Here is a 21,545-nt window from a genome sequence, read left to right on the forward strand (position 1 = left end):
CAGTTTTCTTACAAATACAAATACTTAAAAATTTACGACAGATTTTCAAATTATATAACCCGTAATATCCAGGTAGTAGAAGACTCATCTGAAGCACAGATATTGCAGATTTCACCCATTTGTTGCATGCGCTCTTCTACTACCTGGATGTTACGGGTTATATAATTTGAAAATCTATCGTAAATTTCTAAGTATTTGTATTTGTGAGAAAACGGAAACCTGTAACACATAATGTCATGAAATATCTAAATAAGCAGAAAGATAACAAAGGAGAAAGAAAATATGTTTATGAAATAAGTAAATACTATTCACAAAGAACATATATCAATCAACAAAGAAAAGCAATAAATCAAGACACGAAATGTCTGGACAATCGGAAATTTAACAGAAGAAAACGAAAACTGAAAAATACCCAGAAATTAAGATCAAAATATACACCCAACAAACATACAAACAGGAAGACAGACAGTCAAACAGACAGACGTTCGATGCACCAAGCCATGAAATGTCTGAATAAGCGGAACGACGACAAAAGAAAGCAGAACCCCCAACGAACAGAGAGACGGGGAAATATCTTTTTCGAAAATAAGAGCATATTTCATAAGCCACAGAAATGTCTCTGTTTTCCATGACAATATCCCGAGGGATTACGAACTATTACATGAGCCAGGTAATTGTCTGAGACAAATTCCTGTCCTCTTCCCCGAGGGAGGGCAGACGCACACAGACGCAGCGAAAACTCCTCAACAATTGCATTCATTTCAAACTCGGCTTTACCTGAATCCTATTGCGAGGCAAAAGCTCCCTTTAGAAAATGGCTGCCTCCTCCCCCAGTATTCCAAGCCAACAATTTACTTAACTCGGTTTTTACTTTCCTATGTCTGTTTGTGTGTTTCCTCTTGCTTATTACGTCGCTTTTTCTCTTCTTCCTTTTCTATTATCTTTAGAGGTAAATCCTCCACCTCCTCCTTGTCAAGTTTACCACGAGAATCTCTTTGTTCCAAACAGCGACCACTGTAATTAAGCCGCAACTTGGAAGGTTCCCGGAAGGGTCACGTAAAGTCGATGGGATCCCTCTGCAAGGTGGGATTCCCGCCCTTGTGACACCACAGTAGCTTTAACGAATGGGCAGGCTTATATTAAACATTTAGGCAGAGCGGGAGTCCTGCTTGCTTTAACAGTGGTCCCCCTTCCTTTATGAAATACCCGAACTTATTTCGGTTATTTGTCTCGAAGAATGAAGACGGTAGTCCACAGCAAATTCTCTTGATCTCTCTAATGTTAAAACAAGTCCTAAGAATGTTTAAGAATACATCAAATCTTCTCGGGAATGGTTTGATGAAGACTTCGGATACTACTGAATGATTTAATCAGGTGAGTAGTCCATTTGCGATAGGCAAAGATGGTTAGTCTAGATCATACGGGCTTATGTCAGCAAAGGCTCTTGCTTCAAGAGATGTAAGTACAGTAATCTATTAAAGGGCACTGAGGTCTGGTATGGACCAACCTACAGAGATGCCAGAAGTACAAAGACATGCTTAACTATTTTCTTTTATCTGCTCGCATTTGTCCTGGCCTAAAGACGACTGCATGGCTAATCAGACTCCTTGACTGACAGAACTTCATAAAAAATAATCACTAGAAAATTATATTTAAAGTTTAAGAAATCAGAACAGTGAGATTACATAACAGCAACTGGAAATCAAGGTTTTTACCATTATTCTAGAAAATCATACTATACTAGTTGTTTAGCATGTGACTCCATGGTGAATACAATGGTTGTGTATATATGTCACTGTATAACGAATACAGTGGTTGCTGTTACGGGTGTACGATGAATATGGTCGGTGTGTATGAGATGTTTACAAAAGCAACATCTACGTATGAAACTCGGAGTAAAAGCAAGCATAAATGCATGTATTTCAATAACGAAAGCTTGGGAGAGTGTGCACATGATTCTTCACGGAGTAAACGACGCGCGTACGCGCGTGCATTTAAAAAAAAAACGCGACTTCGTTCGTGTACGCCTTTAAAGTTAGACGGGTCAGCGCCCGGGGACACAATAATCCGGTTATCTCCGAATTTATTTTCGTGGTGGTCAGTGAGCCCGCCATTTTCCTGACGGCTATTACTAATAAGAAAAAGATTTAATCATAGATATCAACTTTTCCATAGTCGTGCGAGAAATATGAATCTGCATTGACTTGAAATACGAAGCACCTGGGAAATTTACGCAAATGAGGCCTGGAGGTTTTCTTCACGGAGAGCGCAGATTGATTTCCAAGTCGTTTCATATTCTTTTTTTTTTTTTTGATGGCGCTCATATTCTTTAGAAAATCGGTAGGTTGATAACTACATAAAAATTTTATAAAGTTGTTTAAATTTAAGTCACTTTCTCTAAAATGGAGCTCATTTTCCTCGGAAAATCATCAATTATAGATTTCCGTTGAAGATGTACTGAATAGTTCACCTTAGATATTTAAAGGTTACTCTAAGGCTGAGACAAAAGGGGCTGGATACATAAATACATGCATATATAAATTATGCTAAATTATGCTTGGAAATCATTACACAAAAACACGCATATATATTCGTGTATAATCTTCAATCATTCATTTTCAATTTTTTTTGCTTGCATTAATACAAACATACAATAGTTTGTACGAATATTTACACATGGATACATACACATATACATACATAAATACATACATAAAAGCATACACAAAGTCATTCAAAACTGATGCATTTTAGGAAATCGTTTATGAAATTTATTATGAAAACTTTATGGGATAAAATGCAAATTCTTCCCAACCAAGGTCTATTTTCCTAAAGAACGAATATCTCCATTAAAAATTATTGTGGAGTTTTCGATTTTGCTTATGAATTTTTCTATTATTATTATTATTATTATTATTATTATTATTATTATTATTATTATTATTATTATTATTATTATATTATTCTGTATAAGGCCCACAATAATATATCAATGGCAGAACGTGAGACTTTATAAAAATGTATGAAAAGCTTTCGAACCCTGTCCTGGGTTCATCTTCAAGATAGGGTTCGAAAGCTTTTTATGCATTTTTATAAAGTGTCACATTCTACCAATGATCTATTATTGTGGATCTTATACAAAATTACTCCTGTTCTTGACATTGAGAGTCCTACACATTATTATTATTATTATTATTATTATTATTATTATTATTATTATTATTATTATTATTATTATTATTATGCCTAGAAGCTCTCAAAGCAGGCTGCCACAAAACAGAATGTTAACATGAATATGTGAAAAATAGAAAAAAAACAGAAAAGAATAGAACAATAAAGAATACGTATAGAGTGAATAATCAGTAGAGAAAAAAAGTGAATAAATTAACGAAGGAATCTCAGACCCAACACCCCGTGGAAGGCAGGGTTCCAGAAACCGTGGCAAATGGATAGGAAAATGAAGACGTTATATTAAAAGTCTTTTTTTTTTTTTTTTTATTAAATCACACGGTTCTTGCAGCTTCCAAGGGTTAATGGTTTATTATCAGCTCTGAAAACCCTGGAGAGCTCTGCCTGCGAGGTCATATTTCACAGAAATGCTGCGGTCTCGGTGTTTTGTTGCGTAAAAGGCTTCAATAAACAAACTTCATTTTTTATCTTTCTTTTTTTTTGACACTGGAAAAATGAGGCTGCTGCTGCTAACGTCGAGAATGATGAAAGGAGAGGGAAGACACGGATCATATGACGTTTTTTTTTATTTTTCTGCGAAATACTCGCTGCATTTTCCACATGTAAAATCGAGTTGGAAAGTGTCGTTTCTTTTCCTTTCTTTTTCGTGATGTTGCACAGAGATCAAATTGACTATCTGATAGGTTTGTCTCTAATTTCACTGATAAAAGAATAAGTTTAGACTATACTTCTAATAATCACTTGTATGTTTCATTTTCAAATCATTGTTAATGGCGAAAAATTCCTGAAGAAATCGATCAAGAGTTACACTTTTTTTTATTATTATTTTATCAAGCAGTATTATTATCACAATGAATGCTATCGTTTTGTTTCTGCATATTCCCCAGAGCATAGACTGTCTTGCAAGTCGTGCCCTGAGCAGTACTATTTAACGAATTCAGCAAAAATCGTAAAAACTTGCGGATTATTATCGTACTGTAAAATTAACCCACTTACTTTTTGATTAACTGGCTTTTGATTTGTTACAGATGTTATATTTTTCTGAGGTTAATCAAATTGTTGAAGCTACCTAAATTGTTGATATTGACCATTTAAATATATCACGTATAATACAGTTACATACACATATTACATTAGCAAACTTAGACATTACGCTCATGGGGCATCAGATCTCACTTAGCATATTTAGCAGCAAATTATATCTTGTAATAATTTCAGTTACCTGAAGCGGCCATGAAACATCGAAATGTGGTAGTCGCAGATTCGAACTAACCCGTCTTCTCTAAAGGGGATATCTCTTCCTCCTCCTCCTCCTCCTCCTCCTCCTCCTCCTCCTCCTCCTCCTTGCATGGCTTCCAGTCTATTACTATCCTCCGGCGAGGAAATGAGGAAATGATATGATAAGGCACGAGAATGATAAGGACATGATGACGTTACGAGGCTTCTTGTGATTCCCTTTGACTGTGAAGGAATAGCCTACGTCGAACTATATATTTTATTTCTTTTTTTTTTATTAAAGAGGGTGTAAAATGAAATAAAAAAACAGCAGGTAGAAAATTTTCCAAATTAAAAAGGTAACTAAGATTTACCTGAAATACTGAATCACGTATTGAACAAGTTAACACCCTTAGTAAACATATATAACTTTTTTGGTTTATATGAACGACATCTAATAATACTGTTTCCAATTTTATCTCTATCATTTCCCCACCTCCTCCTCCTCCTCTTCCTCCTCCTCCTCCTCCTCCTCCTGACATTTTATTCTAATTAAAAAGGGGAAAAAGTATCAGGTAGAGAAATCTCACATACTGTAGGTTCAACACCATTTCATTTAGAACTAACCTCTTCAAAGCTCCTGTACCTCTCATGTGTTTTTCATTTCCTCATAAGAATATCAGAACCATCTACTTCAAAACAGATGCTAAGCTAGTCCACAAACAATAATCTACTCATCATAACAGCTTTCGTGAAATCTCATGAGAAAGTAATAAGATAACTAATTTCTGTATATCGAACTTGACCGACATTAGCACTCCAGAGACTGAACAGTCTCTCCAGTCTAAAAGGGCATCCAGAGAGGATATGGGCAAATGGCCAGTGTTAATTCACGTCATAAAGAGGCATACTGGCTGCTCAGTTACCGAAAGTAGTAGAAATGCCCTCAGGAATTTCTTAATATATTTAATAAAACAACGTCACCGACTTATATACACCGGATAGCACTGACTCTGATGAAGTGAATTATTATTATTATTATTATTATTATTATTATTATTATTATTATTATTATTATTATTATTATTATTATTATTCAGAAGATGAACCCTATTCATATGGAATAAGACCACAGCGGCCACTGACTTGAAATTCAAGCTTCCAAAGAATATGTCGTTCATCTGAAAGAAGTAACAGAATGCAACACGAAATACAGAAAGAAGAGATGTGTTATTACAAAAGAAAAATTAACCAATTAAAAAATTAATATGTAGATAAATATGTAAGTTTCAAAATAGAATGATAATTGCTTTAAGGTAGTAATGCATTGCATCTTCGCTTGAATTCTGAGGTCCCAATGAACGCCTCATTAACCAGGGACTTTAATCACTGACAAGATAATGAGGAAGTTGTGACGAATGTCAGTACGGTGAAGGGATGAAGGGAGTGACTTATTTTTCTAGCTTAAATGGAATAAAGGTTACAGGCGATGGATGAATGAATAAAAGGCTTGGTTGACAAGGTACGAAGGTGGTTACAGTCTTGAGAAAGAAGCAAATTCTTGAAGGTATGAGAGATGCAGTTTATAAAATGGCTTTGCTGATAAATTCTCGTTGAAAAAAAAAAGGGTATGAAAATAACCGTAGCAGAAATATAATATAAGGAACGTAAGAAAAAAAAGAAGAAGAATCTTGCCAGATAATGTTCAAGACGTTTGGATGGTTAATGTCTTAGAATGCCAGGATTTCTATGTCTAAAATCTGGTTACAGTTCAGAAACTTACTGGTATTGCTCACCAAACTCATATATATATATATATATATATATATATATATATATATATATATATATATATATATATATATATATATATATATATATATATATATATATATATATATATATATATATATATATATTATATATATATATAATATTTGTATTTCTATATGAATATATAAATATAATATATATATATATATATCGTCTCAATATATTCGATATTGATGTTATTCATATATATATGTTATATATATAATATATTATCATATATATATATATAAAATATATTATATATATATATAAAAGGACGTTTGTATATATATATATGTGATAAATAGTCATATATACATATATATATATATATATATATATATATATATATATATATATATATATATATATATATATATATATATATACATATATATATATATATATATATATATATACATATATATATATATATATATATATATATATATATATATATATATATATAAATATAACTACACATTGTAGATATATTTTTGCACGTGTCTTTTGTAACGTTAAAGACTTTCCAAACCGGTCTGATCTCTGATAAATCAAATATGAATGACATTTTTTTCCAGACAAATTTTATGCGAGAATACTTTTGGTAATATGCTCGTGGTCTGAGCAGGGTAACAAAAAAAATAAATAAAAAAAAAAAAAACAGAGGCTAGCATTATACTTCAAAAGATTTGTTGAGAAACTCAACTTTCACGAAGAAAAAACCCTGTATGGTTAAAAAAAAATACAAAATAAAAGATTCCTATACTCTTATGGAGGCCTGTATCGAACACCCTATTGTTTTCACCTTTAGTTCATTGAATGATAGCTTTAGACCTCTTCCGTCTCTTCATTACCCACCATTTACACAACACGCTAATAATCCCGGGGAGAGCTTTATATTTCGTCGCTGCGCTTCGCTTAACCACAAAAGCACGCTGAAACGGAAGAGAGAGAGAGAGAGAGAGAGAGAGAGAGAGAGAGGCGGCTGAAGAAGAGAAGCGATCCACTACTCGACTGAACGAGCCCAATGAGAGAGAGAGAGAGAGAGAGAGAGAGAGAGAGAGAGAGAGAGAGAGCCTCGTTATAGCTGAAAGAGATGGCAAACAATCCGTTACGGTAATTAGTGGTATATGACGAGGCTGCTGATTCCCCAAGGGGTAATTAGAGCGGATGCAAGGATAAAGGGCCTTTTGAATTAGGGCTTATCTACCTTAGGAACCGAAATTCCGACGCAACAAATGCTTATTGTTCATTTACGGCGGCCCTTAACGGAGCAGGTGTGGCAATTAGCTTATCTGGTTTTCGTTGCACTTCCTCTGAGCTCCTGTTTTTTTTTTTTTTTTTTTGCATAATATAATTCTCTATCAAAGAGTGTTCGTATAGAGTGACCTTCATGCTATATTATTTGTCCAAATAATATTTTCCACCGGTTATTATTATTATTATTATTATTATTATTATTATTATTATTATTATTATTATTATTATTATTCAGAAGAAACACCCCTATTTATATGGAACAAGCCTTACAAGGACCATGGACGTGAAATTCAAGTTTCCAAAGAAATATGGTGCTCAATTCAAAAGACGTGTCAAAAGATAATATGAATTACGGGAAAAAAGAGATCAGTTACTAGAAAAGAAAAAAAGATAAATTTATATATTAATAGGTAAACAGATAAAACAAAACAAAAAATTATCGAAACACTGGTGGAGAAGATGAAGTACTCGACGTTAAAACTCAAACTTCATTGAAACTTTGACAATGAAAATTATTTCCTTATGCTTAACTATTTATTCCCAAAAAAATATACCACTGAACGGTAGACGATATTCTTCATACCTTAACATCCATTGAAACATTTTGTTCTCTGCGTTCGTCCTCCATCCCAAAATTTCATCCTCAGTCTTTCTCTGAACATCAGATCTTTATTTACACAAAACGCTCTCCCTGTTGTCTCAGCATTATCTGAACCTTTTTATCTTCGGTTGGGAAGACAATTTCTCCCAAATACTTTTAGCGTTCGCTTGACTGTTTCATCTTCCTCTTACTTCTAACCTTTATTAAACATTTTATCTCCATCTCAAAAACGACTTTCCTCTATACTTTGCAATATTTTTTTTTTTTAAATATTTCATGTTTTCGACCAGGGAAGCCATCTCTTTCCAGTGTTTAAATCTTCATTGGGAAATTCTATTTTAGGTCGAGAAAACGATCTTGACCGAGTTTTGGCATTTTTAGTCTGGGATGATGATCTTGAGCTTGTTTTTAAACCTTTACTTAAACATTTTGCCCTCGCAAAAACAACCTTCATCCTGTATTTGAATCTTCGCTTCAACAATTTCAGCCATGAAAAATGAACTGATCTCGTCCCTGAATCTTCATTTCAACAATTTCAAACATAAAAAACGTATTTTATCTTGTCGTTAAGCCATGAAAAACGACCTTGATCTCGTCTTTGAATCTTCATTTCAACAATTTCAGACATAAAAAACATTTTATTTTGTCGTTAAGCCATGAAAAACGACCTTGAGCTTGGCTTTGAATCTTCATTTCAAGAATTTCAGACATGAAAATCGATCTTAATATCGTCGATGAATCATCATTTCAACAATTTCAGCCATGAAAAGTGATCTTGAGCTAGGCTTTGAATCTTCATTTCAACAATTTCAGACATGAAAAGAGATCTTAATATCGTCACTGGATCTTCATTTCAACAATTTCAGCCACGAAAAACGACCTTGATCTTATCTTTGAATCTACATTTCAACAATTTCAGAAATGAAAAATTACCTTTTTCTCGTCTTTCACCCATGAAATACAAGCTTGATAATGTTTTTGAATCTTTATTTCAATAATTTCAGCCATGAAAAACGACCCTGATGACTCTATGCTGTTTTGAATCTTCATTTCAACAATTTCAGTAATGAAAAGTGATCTTGAGCTTGGCTTTGATTCCAACAGTTTCAGCCACGAAAAGCGACCTTGATCTTGTCTTTGAATATACATTTCAACAATTTCAGTTATGAATAACGACTTTATCTGGTCTTTCACTAAAGAAAAACGACCTTTATCTTGTCTTTGAATCTTCATTTCAACAATTTCAGACAAGAAAAACGACCTTGATCTTGTCTTTGAATCTTCCATTTAAACAATTTCAGCCATGATAAACGACCCTGATATTTTCCTTGAACCTTCATTTCAACAACTTTGGTCATGGAAAACGACCTTGATCATCTCTTCGAAAATTCATTTCAACAATTTCAGCCATGAAAAACGACCCTGATCCTGTCTTTGTATCTCCATTTAGGCAATTCCAGCCATGAAAAAGGACCTTGATCATCTCTTCGAATCTCCATTTCAACAATTCCGGTCATGGAAAACGATCCTGGCGTCGTCTTTGACGTGGGCAAATGAAATCCCTCATTATCGCCAACCATTCCCCTCTAGTCAATCTCCCCTTTTACCTCTTTGTCTTCTCCTGTTAACCGCTGGTTAATCTGGTGATTAAATAGCCCTTAAGGCCCTTAACAATAGCAATCACAATAAAGCCCGATATCATCAAAGGAGCATCACGGAGAAGGGGAAGAACCCAACACAACCCGACTCCCCCCAACCCCCACTTCCAGGATCAGCTTATACCATACGAGGATTGTTATGGAAACCCTATCAAGACTGAATCAAGTCAGATTTGCATATATCAACCGGGATACGTGTAATTTGGACAGGGATTTTCCTTGCTCCATTTTCTTCTTATCTTCGGACATTTCTTTTTATTTCTTCTTCGTTCTCTCTTTTGCACAAGGAGAGGGGAAATTTATGTTGAGACTTCTTTTTTCATTCGAGGGAAGTCCCATTTCTAAACATTTATTCACTGTAGTACATTTAATAGTTCTGTTCTGCTTGCATTTTTATGTTTCATCTCTCGAACCCGAAACATTTCCATTCGCATTTATCTTTACGTTGTTCCTGTTTCTTGAATGTACTCTTTTTAGTACAGTAGCTATATGCTAACTCTTGGCAAGTGTGAAATATCGAGGTTAAATGCGTTTTTAATCAAAATCGTAGAATAGCACTTGTCTGCAAACGAACCATGCCATTCTGTTCAATAAATTCAACTCTTTAATTATAAACATACGTGTATTTTACTACGAATGGAACCTTTCTCATGTCATATATAATGCTCCAGTTACATTTAATATGAAATAGAGACTTTCGAGTAATGCACTCAAAATTTCAGAGAGAGAGAGAGAGAGAGAGAGAGAGAGAGGCCACAACCTAATAGTGTTTTCTTCACTGTACATAATTTTTCTTTTAATTTTTGGAAGCCAGGAAAAATTGTAGTTAAAAATTAAAGGGCTCTCCAGAAGACAATCCAGCCACCTTGATGTAATTACATATTCACTGGAGAGTAATCCTTGGCATGTAATAGCAATTACCCTTAATTTGCTTGTTTACACTAGAACAGTTTTTCATTGATGATTGCCGTCAAGATTATTATTGCTCTTGCATTACGACTGCTGTTTCTGCTGCTGTCATCCATAATACCAAGAACAGCGTGATAACAAGAATATTAAAAAATTGATAATACATAATGAGATCATTTGTCAAGCTTCCTTTCATTTAAACATGAAAACCTCACGAATTTTTACCTTATAATAAATATTTACTAAAAATGTAAACTTCATTTTTTTTTTCGAAAATCAACGTACCGACAAAAATTATGCGAAAATTCAACAGGAACCAATTCAGCATCAAACAACATCAAAGGTATGAACGTAAAAGTACAAAAAAAGTAAAATAGTAATTCTAACATCTTTGAATAATAATAATAATAATAATAATAATAATAATAATAATAATAATAATAATAATAATAATAATAATAATAATAATAACAAAACAACAACGCCAAAAAACAACAATAATTGTTGTAAATTTCTTAAAAATACATCATAGCGACACGAAAACTTTGCTATGCCTTCTTGAAAATTTAGCGGCAGAAAACCCCAGAAATATCAGCGAGAGAGAGAGGAGAGAGAGAGAGAGAGAGAGAGAGATCCCAAACAATAGAAAAAAATTAAGCTGAAAACATTTCTGAACTATCTGAGTTGATTAACGTGAAGAGAAAAGAAGAGAAGGGGGAAAAAAAAAAGACCTCCCCAAACTTCTAACATTATAGAGTTCATGATATTCCTGACGCAAATACTAAGTGGGACAAGTTGGTTCAAACAGAAGAAATGGAATGAAAAATAAGCGGCCGTTTGCTTCCGACTAACATAATGTTAGGCAATACAAACTTTGGGAATTATAAAGCAAAGGCAATGGCACCGGATAACTTTGCTCGCTCGCTCTCTCTCTCTCTCTCTCTCTCTCTCTCTCTCTCTCTCTCTCTCTCTCTCTCTTTGGGCGATAAACTTTCGGAATTACACGTGAAGTTGAGACACCTTTAGGGTGTGTCTGGGCTGCAGGATGCAGAAATGGCCTTTGTGTGATAACTGAGGAAGTAAAGGAAGTCTCATAATTCCAGAGCATTTTTGTGGTCATAATGGCTGTAACTTGTAACTAGAGACTTATCCCAGTGTGTATGTTTGTGCGCTCGTATATATATATATACACACAGTTACGTAAAAACATCGCACATAAATGTGTGAGGGATAACTAATCATCAGTAAATACTATACCCGTGAATAGTTGACTGTGTACGCAAAAGTGTATGGGAATAACAATCATATTCTCTATATGTAGATATGCTGGATGAAAAGTTAGCCCCATATATAGTGTATATATATATATATATATATATATATATATATATATATATATATATATATATATATATATACACACATTATATATATATGTATATATATATATATATATATATATATATATATATATATATATATATATATGTGTGTGTGTGTGTGTGTGTGTGTGTATGTATGTGCATTTATATGGTATTGATGGGTTTATTTGGAAAGTATAAAATGTCAAGTGTAATACTAGACACACACACACATATATATATATCTTCTTCTTCTTCTTCTTCTTTTAACGTGCTTTTATTCCCATTTTTGTATGGGGTAAGCACGATGCCTCCTTTGAAGGACTTTTGATTTGGCTTTGGGGTAGACCTGTGGTCTCGATCAGCTGCCCTGCCTGACATCGCTTAGACCCCAGTACGTTTTGTTTCATGTATCATACCCGACCCAACGCCCTTTCTTCCCAGCGGCGAGAGTTATTGCGCGGGTATGGCGAGAGTTCGAGACGTGTGAGATGTTTGTTATGTTTTTAGAAGGTGTTGTAGTGGCTTTGTTTTGTGTGTGTATTTAGTCTGTAACATCCATTTGCTTTTTAAGCAAACCTATCCGTTGATTACATATATAATCCCGGGATGTCTACACGGATAGCAAAGTGTCTGCCTCTCTGATCAGCCGGCTGCGGGTTTGAACCCGCGCCACGAACCTCTACGAAGTCGAAGCTGCTGCTGTAACCGACTGAGCCATCATATATATATATATATATATATATATATATATATATATATATATATATATATATATATATATATATATATATATATAAGTAATCTGCATACAAGTCTTCACATAAAATATTTATTGATAAATTCGCGATGCATCAAAATATTATCAATTTATCGATTTTTAATATTAGCTTTGCAGAATATTTTGTTTTTAAATGGTATTGACAAATTGTATCCACAAAAGTAAGCGAGTGAATTTTTACAGTATTACTAGGCAGGATGAAAAATCTTTTGTTTTCTTATTTTTACGAGAGAGAGAAAGAGAGAGAGAGAGATTAAGTATACCTTAGTTTAACCAGACCACTGAGCTGATTAACAGCTCTCTAGGAACTGGTCGAAGGATAGATTTTATTTTACGTGGCTAAGAACCAATTGGTTAACTAGCAACAGGACCTACAACTTATTGTGGAATCCGAACCACATTATAGCGAGAAATGAATTTCTATCACCAGAAATAAATTCCTCTAATTCTTCATTGACCGGTCGGAGATTCGAACGCAGGACCAGCAGAGTGCTAGCTAAGAACGATACCCACCTAGAGAATGAGAAACTCTAGAGAGAGAGAGAGAGAGAGAGAGAGAGAGGTTCTTTCTAAACACATTCCATGTTTCATTTGGTGGAAAACACCACATCGATACTGAATGATATTCAGTTAGGTTTTTGGGCATGAGAGAGAGAGAGAGAGAGAGAATTCCTTTCTGAACAAATTCCATATTTCATTGGGTGGAAAACTTCTCATCAATACTGAATGATATTCAATTATGTTCTTGGGCATGAGAGAGAGAGAGAGAGAGAGAGAGAGAGAGAGAAAGCTCTTTTTAAACACTTTCTATATTTCATTTGGTGTAAACATCCCATCAGTAATGAATGATATTCAGTTAGGTTCTTGGGCATGACATTCTTATTTCATTTGGTGGAAAACTTCACATTATTACTGAATGATATTCAGTTAGGTTTTTTGAGAGCATGAAAGTTCTTTCTAACAAATTCCATATTTCATTGGGTGGAAAACTTCTCATCAATGCTGAATGATATTCAATTATGTTCTTGGGCATGAGAGAGAGAGAGAGAGAGAGAGAGAGAGAGAGAGAGAGAGAGAGAGAGAGCTCTTTTTAAACACTTTCTATATTTCATTTGGTGGAAAACATCACATCAATACTGAATGATATTCATTTTAGGTTCTTGGGCATGAGAGATGAGAGAGAGAGAGAGAGAGAGAGAGAGAGAGAGAGCTCTTTCTAAACACATTCCTATTTCATTTGGTGGAAAACTTCACATTAATACTGAATGATATTCAATTAGGTTCTTGGGCATGAAAGAGAGAGAGAGAGAGAGAGAGAGAGAGAGAGAGAGGAATGGGGAATGGGTAAGTTCTTTCCAAGGGCATCCATAGGTCACTTGCTCGAAAACATCACTTCATCACTGAATGATTTCCAATGAGGTTCTACAGGGCACTGGATTACCCCCTCACATTTTCGTGGCCGGTTTCACCAAATCGCCCGAGTCACTCAACGCAAACAAGAAGTATTCCAAGTTGTCAGCTTTAATTTAAGGGAGTCGGGGCTTCGTATCCCACACTACGCTAATCGCAGGGTCTTAAGCTTCGATGCTGTAGCGTCAGAGCTACACCAAAGCAGAGCGGACAATGACGAAGTAATAAAAGAGGGAAAAAAAAAGAGATGTGAAACGTTATCACTTCATCGGAAAGCGATGGTCGCGTGTATCACAAAGACGATCTCTCCCGTGGCCGTAAGCGCAAAAGGTGCCATCGATCCCTATCATGCATTCAGGTGGGCAGTGTATTGAGTTCAAAGGCATTCGTGCTTCTCGGAGCCGGTAAGATTTTTGTTTGGACTGACAGGTTAACCGGAGCGGAACCAAAGGTAAATTATAGCGCTTTAGTAAGGGGGGGCATGCATTTGATACGTATGTGACTGTACCGTCACAACATGACACGATTATATATATATATATATATATATATATATATATATATATATATATATATATATATATATATATATATATATATATATATATATAATATATATATATATATATAATTTATATTATAGATAGCCTACTGTATATATGTATATATATATATATATATATATATATATATATATATATATATATATGTATGTGTGTATATATATGTATATATATATAATATATATATATATATATATAAATGTATATATACAGTATATATACATATACATATATAATACTTATATATATACTGTATAAAAGTATATATATATATATATATATATATATATATATATATATATATATATATGTGTGTATGTATGTATGTTAGTAGGTAGACGTAAAGATCACGCATCAGCCAGTAAAATCATTAAAAAAAATTATTTGGGTGATTTTAGATGCAAACGTGTATGAAGCAACTTTCCAATAAATACAATGCAAGGTACCAAATCATATCTCCTATAAAAGCGATAAGTCAGTCCAGTCCTTTAATAAAATCATCAAAACATTGGGGACATTCCCTAGTGCACACAGAGCCATCTAATTACTGACGTGTATCACAAAGGTATATTCAAGCACTTATAAGGTCATAAGTAAATTCAAGTACCGAAACAATGATTTGTCAAGAAAGAAAGCATATATACTCTGGTGAGGTCTAATGCCTTCAAAACATATACGCTGTCCATTTTTCCACTTCATTCAACCCAGTCTAATTTTTTTAATGAAAATTCGATTGGGCCTTTCTTTCCAATTAATATTCAGTCTTCAGGTCCCTTTAAAATTCGTCTTGGGGGTCGATGATATAGTTCATTTCTTCATCCCACTTATCATAACATCAAGTTGGCTTCCTGTATCTGATTTTATTTCACTTTTTATTTTATTTTTTTTTTTTTGGGGCGTATTTTTAGACTGGAATCTAGCTTTCTTGCTGAAACGTCGTAGGTGATCTCAGTACTCACTAACTCGAATACTAACTTCATGCTGAAACTTCGTTTGGCCTCATCCATCCTTGATTGGAATATTGCTCTCAAACTGAAACTTCCCGGATTGGAATATTGCTCTCAGGTTGAAACCTTCCTGATTGGAATAGGAAGTTCAAACTGAAACTTCCCGGTTGGAATATTGCTCACAAGCTCAAACTTCCTTGAATGAAATAGTACGTTCAAACTGAAACTTCCCCGGTTGGAATATTGCTCTCAAACTGAAACTTCCCTGACTGGAATATTACGTTCAAACTGAAACTTCCCTGATTGGAATATTGTTCGCATAACGAAACTTTGCATTGCCATATCCGTCGTCGATTGGAACATGACGCTCATACTGAAACCTCACGTTGGCATTATCCATTCCTGATTGGAATGTTGCCCTCACATAATTGGAATGTTAATCAAACCCGAAACTCCATCTTCTGTAGAGCCGAATCGGAGGCAATTTACCTGATCAGTAACCCTGCACTTTCTACCTTTTTTCTTTTCTTGTCGATGAATTGGATTCTATTCCGGTCTGGCGTGAACGGAACCCAAGCAATCAGTCAGTACATTTCCGGAATGTTCTTTGACATAGAGGAGACAGTCCATACTTCTCTTTAGAAGCCTCGAAACACCCGACAAAACACCTCTTCCCTCACTGAATCTGTGGAGATTGGTAAATCTCGTGGACGTAACTGTGACTGCCAAAGTTCGGTACTTTCTTCTGATTCTGTATCACCAGTCTCTTACAACTTCCCATACTTCGGGAAGTACAGTAGGTCTATCACTAGAGAGAGAGAGAGAGAGAGAGAGAGAATGTCTCCCAACACCCCTTCCTCCCTCCTTGCTTTCCATTTGCAGAGGGGAGCGCATAATTCTCAGTCGCTCCCATTAGCCTGCGGCCAGTGACATTACTTGGGCGAGTGATAAAACTTTCAGAATCATAATTCCGATGTAGGTTTCAACCGATACAAGGCTGGCAGCAGGCGAAGCGCGCCGCAGTTTTTACAATTGCCTATTCGGGGCAATTTCGATAAATGATAATTGAGTTGAAGGCTATAGAAACACGGCGGAGTTTGGAAACCCCCCCGGGGGAAAATTTTCGCTTGTATCGAAAACCTTTAAGATATTCATAGAAACAGAGCGAATGCCAGGCCGGAATTCTATTAAAAAATTTCACCGTCCGTGATTGACGTAGACAGTCCTACGTATCGCTCTCTGTATCTGATTTTATTTCACCTTTATTTTACTTATTTTTTTTTTTTTTTTTTTACTTGTTTGGGGTGCGTTCTGACGCTATAGACATGAAGAGAAGTAATTCAATAAAAGACGTCCTTGTTTCAATTCTTTATTAGTTTTTATGCTAATTATTTTGAATTAATATTTTAGACCATAGCTAAGATTACTTAAATTTCCTAATGGTATGAGAGAATTTAATTGAATTATTTGTCTGTTCACCATGTGTATTTTATATATCTGGAACGATGTAAAGAAAATTACAGTGTAAATTTCAATTGATAGTAAACACAACATGCCAGTAGCTGAATAGCCCGCTTAAGTATTTAAGAGTATCTCTCTCTCTCTCTCTCTCTCTCTCTCTCTCTCTCTCTCTCTCTCTCTCTCTCTCTCTCTCTCTCTCTATATATATATATATATATATATATATATATATATATATATATATATATATATATATATATATATATATATATATAATATATATATATATATATATATATATATATACATATGAATATATAATATATATGTGTGCATATATACAAGAATATATATATACACATATATACATGTATATATATACATGTAATAAACTATATATATATATATATATATATATATATATATTTATATTTATATATTTATATATATATACATGTATATATATGTATATATATAAATACATGTATATATATATATATATATATATATATATATATATATATATACATATGAATATATATTATATATGTGTGCATATATACACATATATATATGTAAATATATACAGAATATATATACACATATATATACATGTGTATATATACACGTAGAAACTAAACTATATATATATATATATATATATATATATATATATATATATATATATATATTATATATATATATATATATATATATATATATTTTATATATTTATATATATACATGTATATATATGTATATATATAAATACATGCATATATATAAATATATGTACATATACATAACTTTTATATATATATATATATATATATATATATATATAATATATATATATATATATATAATATCTATTGTAGATTAAAATGTACTTTCAGTCCCTCCAAGGCAAGAGAAATAATATATATCTAACAAAATAATCCCCACATCTTATTTTATGAAAAAACAAGAACTTATTTTACCACAGTAAGAATATGTTCTCACTAAATAAAAAAAAAAATCAATAAATATCTCATAACAAAAATCTGACTCACTGTAATTCTGTGCTATTTAATATTTACCAATAAAATTGGAGACTGTAGCCAATTTGGAAAGCAGCAGAATAATTATTCATGTCTAGCTTATAAAATATTAGCCAAACTACTCTCGGTACCCAAGCATAAAAAAAAACTTTTTAAGTATAAAAAAAACTATAAGCTTATTTTCTTGTGTTGAACTGAAATCTCTATCTCTTTTTCTATTCGACATTTAAAAATTTTAAATATATTTTTTCGTATCGTGCAGAGAAGCCACAGGAAGAGACGTCAAATGAAATTAGGAGTTTTAGAAAAAGTTTGGCAAAAAATCGCAGACGATTTAAATAGAAAGAATTGGAAAAACACTCATATCTACGCACATCTTTACACACATGGTGTGTATACACACACACACACACACACACACACATATATATATATATATATATATATATATATATATATATATATATATATATATATATATATATATATATATATATATATATATATATATATATATATATAATATATATATATATATATATATATATATATATATATATATATTATATACATACATATATGTATACATACATTATACATATATTTGGATATACTGTATATATATATATATATAATATATATATATATATATATATATATATATATATATATATATATATATATATATATATATATATATACATATATATATATATACATACATTATACATATATTTGGATATAAATATATATATATATATACATATAAATATACATATACATATAATACAAACATATATAATTTCTAACAGATAAAGAAACAGAAAGAACACTACAAAGCTTAACTGCGACTGGAATTCCAGAAGACAATAAGAGCTTTGTACACTTCGACACAAAACTTTAAGCACTGCATGGAAATGCCACAGGCAATTGATTCGATATTTCGCAACGGGTCTGCACGTGGCATTCAGTAATTAAACTCGAGTGTTTTCACTGACATTCCTAAGAGCAAACAAAAGGAAGCTGGACACTGTCAATTGTAATTTGAATGATCACATTGAAGTGACAATGCGCTTCCAAATGTCACGGTCCAAGTTCGTTTAATGCGACTGAGTGTGATACGGGATTTGCTTAATGACAAGTTTCTTGTTATTATCTGTCCAGACAGATCTTATTTACAGGATTGATTATTGGAAATTCTATCTCGACTTACTACTCAATGAAATCTGCTCTTTCCGTAGTTAACTAAGAATGATGTAGCTAACCAGACGAAGCATTGTTCAAATAGATCTTAAATGTAGGTACATAAAATGAGTAATCTCTATCTTCGCGCAGATAATTTATTGTTGTTCGAAGGAGTATCTGCCTGGTTAGACTTAAACTATTTTAGAAACTTTCAATTTTACATTTTTTTTTTTCAGTATCAAAGCGTCGGTATATAAATTAGTAATCTCTAACTTGACAGAGAAATTTAATGTTCATTCGAAAGAAAATGTTTGTGGCTAGACTTCCTACTCTTTTAGAAACTTTGAAATTTAGACTTTCTACTCTTTTAGAAACTTTGAAATTTAGACTTTCTACTTTTTTAAAAACTGAAATGTAGACTTTCTACTCTTTTAGAAACTTTCAAATTTACACTTTCTACTCTTTTCGAATCTTTGAAATTTAGACTTTCTACTCTTTTAAAAACTTTAAAATTTAGACTTTCTACTCTTTTAGAAACTTTAAAATTTAGACCTTGTACTCTTTTAGAAACTTTGAAATTTACATAACACCTTTTTAAGTCTGGAACAGAACACCAACTTACATTCTTTCACAAAAGCTATTTTTGTGAATTCCTCCATAGCACAAACCATGCTTTTACTGAAGGTTTTAGGTTATACTAAGGAATGTGTTAACTCACACATGTACGAACACATGGCTTCTATTCAGCACATTGTGTTTGTGTTTTCGTAATGAAGCGAGTGAGTTAACATAGTGATAAAAGACCAATAAAAAACGCATAATGCAAATAGACATATGAAAGATGAAACGATAACATACAGTTCATCTTAATTTTGTTCACAGAAATGTGTAGTCAACTAACAAACACCGCTGTGTTCAATCAACTCATTCATTAGTTATTCCTAATAAAATGATAAATGTTAAATGTAGACGGCAGTCGTTAAAAAAAATTCACAGAAATGTTTACTTATATCAACAATATTATGACGGCAGATACGACTGATTAACTGCTATTTAATGCTTTATTTTTTTATTGGGGGGGGAGGTGGGATCTACCACTAATTAACCCGAGTGAATCATCAACCAGTACTAGCCTAAAGATGATGATATCAAGGTAATTAGGATCGCACCTGAAATCTCCGATAACTCTTTATAATTATATGCAACGTCTATCCATATATTTTCCGTGTGTAACGACGATAATATATGAGTAATGTTCTTCAAGTTTACAGTCGCCGTCGTCCAGCCCTTGGTGGCTCTCTCACCACTAAATAAGTATGCAAAATAAAGAGACCTTATTACCATTTTCGAGACGGTATTTAATACAGTAGCGACTGGCCACATTGACCTTCTCTTACATTACTGCCAGTTTTTTACACTTTGGGTACGCTAGTTAGGGTCATATGCATCCCCAACAAGTAAAATCTTCCAAGTTGTAGTGCATTAGATATTCAACGACATTTGTATCTTAATATTTGTGAATATATACATACATATACATATATATATATATATATATATATATATATATATATATATATATATATATATATATCATCGTGTCAATATTTTAAAATCAAAGAACCTTCTCTCTTCATAACAGAATATTAATCATCTGTATTTTCCCCAACAGATGGGGAATGGCGTCACTTGGCGTTGGCGCAGATGGCGATGGTGGTGGGTGGTGGCTTTCTGGCTTCTGACAGGGCCCATGGAAGGCTCAGCGGAGCAGAGCTTCGCCAACCAGCCCTCGCCCCAGACTGCGGTCATTGGGTCAACGGTCGTTCTGCCGTGCAGGGTCATCAACAAAGTAGGAGAGCTGCAGTGGACGAGGGACGACTTCGGGCTGGGCAATGAGCGGGAGCTCTATGCCTTCAAGCGATACCAGATGATAGGCTCCGACGAGGAGGGTGAGCTTCGAGGGAGGACAACTATGGAGTTTTTCCTGTTATTCGAACTTGAGGGGTTATTGACCATGTAACAACTGTTCGGACAGATATTGCAATACTTCATCAAAGAGATAATACTTCCATCACGTCAATTTTACTGTCAACCGTAGATTTATGTATAGATAAAAATATTCACAAGTGTATATGTGCTGTGTGTATATA

The 21,545-nt window shown here is 33.2% G+C and overlaps 1 protein-coding gene across 1 annotated transcript in view; it reads left to right on the forward strand.

Moving 5' to 3' along the window:
• The window catches only part of LOC136836481 (irregular chiasm C-roughest protein-like), a 101,852-nt gene that overhangs the window by 27,441 nt on the left and 52,866 nt on the right, over positions 1 to 21,545 (forward strand). The window contains 1 exon segment of the mRNA XM_067100808.1: positions 21,068 to 21,344. Coding sequence (XP_066956909.1) covers positions 21,068 to 21,344 — 277 coding nt within the window.

Source organism: Macrobrachium rosenbergii, chromosome 56, assembly GCF_040412425.1.
Source record: "Macrobrachium rosenbergii isolate ZJJX-2024 chromosome 56, ASM4041242v1, whole genome shotgun sequence".
In the NCBI taxonomy this organism is placed as follows: Eukaryota; Metazoa; Arthropoda; class Malacostraca; order Decapoda; family Palaemonidae; genus Macrobrachium; species Macrobrachium rosenbergii.